This window comes from Haliotis cracherodii, unplaced genomic scaffold, assembly GCF_022045235.1.
Source record: "Haliotis cracherodii isolate W230 unplaced genomic scaffold, xgHalCrac1.p SCAF_5, whole genome shotgun sequence".
Taxonomy (NCBI): domain Eukaryota; kingdom Metazoa; phylum Mollusca; class Gastropoda; order Lepetellida; family Haliotidae; genus Haliotis; species Haliotis cracherodii.
The window spans coordinates 7,687,151-7,696,290 of NW_027266308.1; the positions used below are offsets into that span (position 1 = coordinate 7,687,151).

Here is a 9,140-nt window from a genome sequence, read left to right on the forward strand (position 1 = left end):
TTCCACCATCTAGAGAGGTTCTATGCAGACCAGGTGCGAGAGCTTTCTACCTTGTTTCGTTTCCATGCGTCCAGTATCGAGATGAAGAGAATGGAGGTGATGGCTGATACCAGCCTGACATGCCATTACCGAGATTGGCTTAGTCGTCATTTTGATACCCAAATACATCAGGTAAGTTTCCTGTCAATGTTAGAGGACAAAACGAAGGTGTAAAGAAACATCATATGATATCATTCATACGTGACATATCGTGACATATCTAACATTAGCTTTTTTTGTTCTTTCTGCCTTTAGGTGATTGATCGAGTCGAGAAAAGTCTCAGTCTTCTGGAAGAGAAAGAGAAGAAAAGTATGGAGATTCAGATGAACATCCACGTCCCTGGAGTCAAGCGAAGACCACCATTGTCCAAGCGAGCCGTTCAGCTGATGGAGGGCTGGTATCAGTCCAATCTGCACCATCCCTATCCTTCTGCTATCGTATATGAATCTCTCGCTGTTGCTGGTAACGTCACCGTGGAGCAAGTCAAGAAGTGGTTCGGCAACAAACGCAACAGGAACAGCAACACCAGGACAAGATCCGAAATCGCCAAGAGGAAATTCCGTAATCGTCATGGGATTCAGGAGTATCATATCCTCAGGGCTCTTGAGTGTGGTTACTAAATATGTTATTTAGCTTATATCTTCGTATATCTACCCATGTGCTGTGTATGATGCTATAATAGTGCTATATCTGTTTGAGTGAAGGTTGTATTATGTGTTGTTAATTGTAACATGTGCTTCTTGTGTGAAAGGGAAGTGTTAATTGAATGTAATACCTGACAGAGTGCGCTTATTTGTTATGTTTGCTCTAATAATAAACCAGTATCACATCACACATGACTTGTTCTTGATATAACCACGCAACAACGTGAATGCGTTGAAGATATCATATCCACCTGACGATCGAAGACCTATCGTGAAAGGAACATTATTTAAACTTATTTGTTTGGCCTCCATGCTTCCCGCGAACCAAGGGTTCATGTATTACTCAGATACTGTCAGAAAATCATAATACACATTTGAAATGGTTATGTAACATGCATGGTACGATTCATGTATGGCACTTCAGTCCATCATGGGAACACAATGACATCATGTTCGTTTTTCACCCTGCACGCTTCTTCTTGGTGTGCATAATATGAAATACAGGCTTCATGTCCTTATCAAAACAACATGGATTTACAATATTGTCTGGCAATGTAATCAGACGGAAATAATTATTTCCTATTGAATACATGTATACTATTTACAGAATGCCACTTCGCCCGAATGTCTTTTAATGAATGTTATACATCTTGATTGCCAGTCGAGCCGATTGCTGATCACTAAGGACGGATTTACGGACTGCATTCATTTTCCAATAGCTACATCCTCGCCGATATATGAATGCTTTCATATTATACAATGATACATAAATTGATATTTTAAAGCATTAAGTTTTGAAATGTAATTTTCTTTATACACATTGGGGGCCCAGTCGTCTGAGGCGCCGCGATTCGCTGCGTCCCTTGGGTACGCCAGAAACTTGGGTTGTGGGTTCGAATCCCGGTTCGCCCCGATGATTATGTTTCTAGCTTTATCAGCACCACACCCGTGCTTGTGGGTTTCACCGAAAAGGTAAACGTCTAAGACCTGCATCACTTCGGGCTTTCCTCCCACATTAAGCTGGCACGCCGTGATATAACTGCAATATATTAAAAGCAGCGTTCAACCCAGCTCAATCGCTCTTTAAACATATTAGTTGTCTAATTACTACCCACTCAATTTAGTCGACATTAGGACGCACACATTAACGACCACATTGAAAACCAAGTGCAATTTAAGAACAACTATGAATTTACAGACTGCTTTCACTTTGTCATATCAACATGCGCACACTATATTGAATAAGTTCAGATTCTTCGAAGACGCTATAACACTAGTTTAATATTGTATTTCTTTTGGGGTTTCTATCTAAATATTAGTTGTGTCCTCACTGTCCCCTGTACAGACTAAACTAGTATCCATTATACATCGATATTCCTTCATATTCGACTTCCAATCAATGTATCAAATAAAAGATGTGGTTGGATAAGAGCTAAGTGTGAACCAAACTCTAATACACAGAGCTTGAGTTGTGTGATTAGAGTTCAAAGGTAAGCACTCGAAGTGAGTATGTTTTGATAAGCAGCGGACTCTTTCATAAATACGGAGCGTCAGGTCCGTTTATCAATCAGTAAGGAAAGGATTAATCAACTTTCGTATTCTGTAATGGCTATTCTTGGTAATGCATGTAAAGGTGTGTTGATAGGTGATTTCTTCTCACCTGACATGGTATATATGGACGCGGTTGTTTTCCACAACAGACATCATTCACTCTCAGTATTCATCAATCCATACCAGTGAATATAGCGACAACGGATTAATAAAGATGGCTGGCATCGATCTGTCGTATTCTCCTTGCTTGTTGGAAGATGATATATTCACCTTCGAGACATGTGATCGTAGTGAAATTCAAATCCTAGGTATGGTATTTCTGTTAATTATTCTTTTAAGTGTGTGATATTATAATTTCAAAGAGGAATCCCCTTTCTCAATTTCCATTACCTTAATCTCCAAATGTTGTTTAAATAATGAACTGTCATTTCTTTATGTTTCAGATTCAACACAAGACTGTGACATCACAGCTGGCGTATCCGAGTCTGAATTCCAGGATTCCCTCAACGCCCTCTTCAAGACAATTGAAGAACACTGTGATGATGAGCCAGATAATACATCTATGTCCGCAGATTTGGATGTAACACAAGCATCTCCTCCTCCCTTGACTTCTCTTCGTGCGGCTTGCAATGGAGAAACAGAACCACACAACACATGCATTGCTTCACCATCACCCTTACCCAGCCTTGACCCAACCGACACCCTTTGCTTCAGTCCAGCATCCACAGAGTCCACTGTTGCAGTCAACCCATTGTTGGACGAGGACCTCCGGGGTGCCTTGGTTTCCGAGTGCAAGCAGACCAACTTTCCCAGTATGCTCTTTCAGTCCATGTTGCCAGGAAACCAGTTACCACTGACAACCAGAGAGTGCGAACTATTGAAAAGGTAGAGTGCAATTCAAATATCTATTCTTAACGTGTGTTTATTCTTCATTGTGTCAGTGTTATACGGTATTTGAAAAAAAGACGACGAACGTGTGTGTTGTATAGATGATGACTAAATGAAATGAGCGTACGACTCTGTAAAGAAAATGTGTGTAATCTTTGTTTTCATCTTCTTTTAGATTCCACCATCTAGAGAGGTTCTATGCAGACCAGGTGCGAGAGCTTTCTACCTTGTTTCGTTTCCATGCGTCCAGTATCGAGATGAAGAGAATGGAGGTGATGGCTGATACCAGCCTGACATGCCATTACCGAGATTGGCTTAGTCGTCATTTTGATACCCAAATACATCAGGTAAGTTTCCTGTCAATGTTAGAGGACAAAACGAAGGTGTAAAGAAACATCATATGATATCATTCATACGTGACATATCGTGACATATCTAACATTAGCTTTTTTTGTTCTTTCTGCCTTTAGGTGATTGATCGAGTCGAGAAAAGTCTCAGTCTTCTGGAAGAGAAAGAGAAGAAAAGTATGGAGATTCAGATGAACATCCACGTCCCTGGAGTCAAGCGAAGACCACCATTGTCCAAGCGAGCCGTTCAGCTGATGGAGGGCTGGTATCAGTCCAATCTGCACCATCCCTATCCTTCTGCTATCGTATATGAATCTCTCGCTGTTGCTGGTAACGTCACCGTGGAGCAAGTCAAGAAGTGGTTCGGCAACAAACGCAACAGGAACAGCAACACCAGGACAAGATCCGAAATCGCCAAGAGGAAATTCCGTAATCGTCATGGGATTCAGGAGTATCATATCCTCAGGGCTCTTGAGTGTGGTTACTAAATATGTTATTTAGCTTATATCTTCGTATATCTACCCATGTGCTGTGTATGATGCTATAATAGTGCTATATCTGTTTGAGTGAAGGTTGTATTATGTGTTGTTAATTGTAACATGTGCTTCTTGTGTGAAAGGGAAGTGTTAATTGAATGTAATACCTGACAGAGTGCGCTTATTTGTTATGTTTGCTCTAATAATAAACCAGTATCACATCACACATGACTTGTTCTTGATATAACCACGCAACAACGTGAATGCGTTGAAGATATCATATCCACCTGACGATCGAAGACCTATCGTGAAAGGAACATTATTTAAACTTATTTGTTTGGCCTCCATGCTTCCCGCGAACCAAGGGTTCATGTATTACTCAGATACTGTCAGAAAATCATAATACACATTTGAAATGGTTATGTAACATGCATGGTACGATTCATGTATGGCACTTCAGTCCATCATGGGAACACAATGACATCATGTTCGTTTTTCACCCTGCACGCTTCTTCTTGGTGTGCATAATATGAAATACAGGCTTCATGTCCTTATCAAAACAACATGGATTTACAATATTGTCTGGCAATGTAATCAGACGGAAATAATTATTTCCTATTGAATACATGTATACTATTTACAGAATGCCACTTCGCCCGAATGTCTTTTAATGAATGTTATACATCTTGATTGCCAGTCGAGCCGATTGCTGATCACTAAGGACGGATTTACGGACTGCATTCATTTTCCAATAGCTACATCCTCGCCGATATATGAATGCTTTCATATTATACAATGATACATAAATTGATATTTTAAAGCATTAAGTTTTGAAATGTAATTTTCTTTATACACATTGGGGGCCCAGTCGTCTGAGGCGCCGCGATTCGCTGCGTCCCTTGGGTACGCCAGAAACTTGGGTTGTGGGTTCGAATCCCGGTTCGCCCCGATGATTATGTTTCTAGCTTTATCAGCACCACACCCGTGCTTGTGGGTTTCACCGAAAAGGTAAACGTCTAAGACCTGCATCACTTCGGGCTTTCCTCCCACATTAAGCTGGCACGCCGTGATATAACTGCAATATATTAAAAGCAGCGTTCAACCCAGCTCAATCGCTCTTTAAACATATTAGTTGTCTAATTACTACCCACTCAATTTAGTCGACATTAGGACGCACACATTAACGACCACATTGAAAACCAAGTGCAATTTAAGAACAACTATGAATTTACAGACTGCTTTCACTTTGTCATATCAACATGCGCACACTATATTGAATAAGTTCAGATTCTTCGAAGACGCTATAACACTAGTTTAATATTGTATTTCTTTTGGGGTTTCTATCTAAATATTAGTTGTGTCCTCACTGTCCCCTGTACAGACTAAACTAGTATCCATTATACATCGATATTCCTTCATATTCGACTTCCAATCAATGTATCAAATAAAAGATGTGGTTGGATAAGAGCTAAGTGTGAACCAAACTCTAATACACAGAGCTTGAGTTGTGTGATTAGAGTTCAAAGGTAAGCACTCGAAGTGAGTATGTTTTGATAAGCAGCGGACTCTTTCATAAATACGGAGCGTCAGGTCCGTTTATCAATCAGTAAGGAAAGGATTAATCAACTTTCGTATTCTGTAATGGCTATTCTTGGTAATGCATGTAAAGGTGTGTTGATAGGTGATTTCTTCTCACCTGACATGGTATATATGGACGCGGTTGTTTTCCACACAATCCTTCCGACTCCCAAATAACCAATCAATATTCACAGCCGAACTAATGGGCATGGCCTCAGCCCTCCACAATCAAGAATCCAAAAACAACCAAAATATCCTAATACTTACTGACTCCCTAAGTGGACTACAAGCCCTCCAAAACAAAAATACCAAAAACCGACCTAAATTAATAAATCAAATACTTAAAAGCTCCAACGACCTAACAAAAGCAGGCAAACAAATAACCTTCTTGTGGATACCCGCCCACGTAGGAATATACGGTAATGAAAACGCCGATAAAGCAGCTAAACTATCCCTCAAAATCCCAGAAATAAGCTTAAACTTACCCATCTCAAAATCAGAAATTAAAAGTGTAAACAAACAAAAAATCACAAAAAAATGGCATAACCTGTATCTAAACTCAAATAGCCAAATCAAAAGAGTGCTCAGCAAACCACTAACCAAACCAAAAATTCTCCATCCATCCAAAAAAATCGACAGAGTAATCACTAAACTCCAAACAGGACACACCAACCTAAATAACCACCTAAAAATTTTTAAAAAACACACTACAGGTAACTGCCCACACTGCAAACAACCAGAAACCCCAGAACACGCACTCATCCACTGCACACACTACCTAACACATCGAACCGCATTACAAACCACCCTCAATCTAAACAAGGCTCTCACTCTAGAAGCAATACTAAACCCACAAAATAAACTAGAAAACGTCAAGGCCTTAGGCGTATTCTTAATAAAAACGGAACTAATAAAACGCATCTAAAACCATAATAACCTACCAAATCAAAATCACAAAAACAAACAATCATCCACCATACCCAGCTCCCTTAGTTCTCCTCCCCAACCCCATCGGCATCTATTCCAAATCTCAAAATTCCCAAATTCTATATAAGCAACCCCTAAAGCCCCCTCTTGGGTTGCACAGACCACCCTCGCCCCTTTCGGAAACACATTAAATGGCCTGGCCGGGCCCGTGTGCGAAATACGCGTCAGTCGGAAAGCGCACGTTAAATCTCCAAAGTAAGTAAGTAAGTAAGTCCACAACAGACATCATTCACTCTCAGTATTCATCAATCCATACCAGTGAATATAGCGACAACGGATTAATAAAGATGGCTGGCATCGATCTGTCGTATTCTCCTTGCTTGTTGGAAGATGATATATTCACCTTCGAGACATGTGATCGTAGTGAAATTCAAATCCTAGGTATGGTATTTCTGTTAATTATTCTTTTAAGTGTGTGATATTATAATTTCAAAGAGGAATCCCCTTTCTCAATTTCCATTACCTTAATCTCCAAATGTTGTTTAAATAATGAACTGTCATTTCTTTATGTTTCAGATTCAACACAAGACTGTGACATCACAGCTGGCGTATCCGAGTCTGAATTCCAGGATTCCCTCAACGCCCTCTTCAAGACAATTGAAGAACACTGTGATGAGCCAGATAATACATCTATGTCCGCAGATTTGGATGTAACACAAGCATCTCCTCCTCCCTTGACTTCTCTTCGTGCGGCTTGCAATGGAGAAACAGAACCACACAAACACATGCATTGCTTCACCATCACCCTTACCCAGCCTTGACCCAACCGACACCCTTTGCTTCAGTCCAGCATCCACAGAGTCCACTGTTGCAGTCAACCCATTGTTGGACGAGGACCTCCGGGGTGCCTTGGTTTCCGAGTGCAAGCAGACCAACTTTCCCAGTATGCTCTTTCAGTCCATGTTGCCAGGAAACCAGTTACCACTGACAACCAGAGAGTGCGAACTATTGAAAAGGTAGAGTGCAATTCAAATATCTATTCTTAACGTGTGTTTATTCTTCATTGTGTCAGTGTTATACGGTATTTGAAAAAAAGACGACGAACGTGTGTGTTGTATAGATGATGACTAAATGAAATGAGCGTACGACTCTGTAAAGAAAATGTGTGTAATCTTTGTTTTCATCTTCTTTTAGATTCCACCATCTAGAGAGGTTCTATGCAGACCAGGTGCGAGAGCTTTCTACCTTGTTTCGTTTCCATGCGTCCAGTATCGAGATGAAGAGAATGGAGGTGATGGCTGATACCAGCCTGACATGCCATTACCGAGATTGGCTTAGTCGTCATTTTGATACCCAAATACATCAGGTAAGTTTCCTGTCAATGTTAGAGGACAAAACGAAGGTGTAAAGAAACATCATATGATATCATTCATACGTGACATATCGTGACATATCTAACATTAGCTTTTTTTGTTCTTTCTGCCTTTAGGTGATTGATCGAGTCGAGAAAAGTCTCAGTCTTCTGGAAGAGAAAGAGAAGAAAAGTATGGAGATTCAGATGAACATCCACGTCCCTGGAGTCAAGCGAAGACCACCATTGTCCAAGCGAGCCGTTCAGCTGATGGAGGGCTGGTATCAGTCCAATCTGCACCATCCCTATCCTTCTGCTATCGTATATGAATCTCTCGCTGTTGCTGGTAACGTCACCGTGGAGCAAGTCAAGAAGTGGTTCGGCAACAAACGCAACAGGAACAGCAACACCAGGACAAGATCCGAAATCGCCAAGAGGAAATTCCGTAATCGTCATGGGATTCAGGAGTATCATATCCTCAGGGCTCTTGAGTGTGGTTACTAAATATGTTATTTAGCTTATATCTTCGTATATCTACCCATGTGCTGTGTATGATGCTATAATAGTGCTATATCTGTTTGAGTGAAGGTTGTATTATGTGTTGTTAATTGTAACATGTGCTTCTTGTGTGAAAGGGAAGTGTTAATTGAATGTAATACCTGACAGAGTGCGCTTATTTGTTATGTTTGCTCTAATAATAAACCAGTATCACATCACACATGACTTGTTCTTGATATAACCACGCAACAACGTGAATGCGTTGAAGATATCATATCCACCTGACGATCGAAGACCTATCGTGAAAGGAACATTATTTGAACTTATTTGTTTGGCCTCCATGCTTCCCGCGAACCAAGGGTTCATGTATTACTCAGATACTGTCAGAAAATCATAATACACATTTGAAATGGTTATGTAACATGCATGGTACGATTCATGTATGGCACTTCAGTCCATCATGGGAACACAATGACATCATGTTCGTTTTTCACCCTGCACGCTTCTTCTTGGTGTGCATAATATGAAATACAGGCTTCATGTCCTTATCAAAACAACATGGATTTACAATATTGTCTGGCAATGTAATCAGACGGAAATAATTATTTCCTATTGAATACATGTATACTATTTACAGAATGCCACTTCGCCCGAATGTCTTTTAATGAATGTTATACATCTTGATTGCCAGTCGAGCCGATTGCTGATCACTAAGGACGGATTTACGGACTGCATTCATTTTCCAATAGCTACATCCTCGCCGATATATGAATGCTTTCATATTATACAATGATACATAAATTGATATTTTAAAGCATTAAGTTTTGAAATGTAATTTT

At 40.2% G+C, this 9,140-nt stretch overlaps 1 protein-coding gene across 1 annotated transcript; it reads left to right on the plus strand.

Annotated features, from left to right (window-relative positions):
- Window positions 1-6,799: 6,799 nt before the first annotated feature.
- LOC139442354 (uncharacterized) lies at window positions 6,800-8,307 on the plus strand. The gene is made up of 5 exons (XM_071223153.1): window positions 6,800-6,893; window positions 7,029-7,146; window positions 7,298-7,468; window positions 7,647-7,818; window positions 7,942-8,307. The coding sequence occupies exons 1-5, from the start codon at window positions 6,800-6,802 to the stop codon at window positions 8,305-8,307; spliced, it is 921 nt and encodes a 306-aa protein (XP_071079254.1).
- Window positions 8,308-9,140: the final 833 nt, after the last annotated feature.

Coding starts and splice junctions, on each gene's coding strand:
- LOC139442354 (XM_071223153.1), top strand. CDS start 6,800: ATGGCTGGCATCGATCTGTCGTATTCTCCTTGCTTGTTGGAAGATGAT. Junction 6,894..7,028: donor TAGTGAAATTCAAATCCTAG/GTATGGTATTTC, acceptor TTTATGTTTCAG/ATTCAACACAAGACTGTGAC. Junction 7,147..7,297: donor GAGCCAGATAATACATCTAT/GTCCGCAGATTT, acceptor CCTTTGCTTCAG/TCCAGCATCCACAGAGTCCA.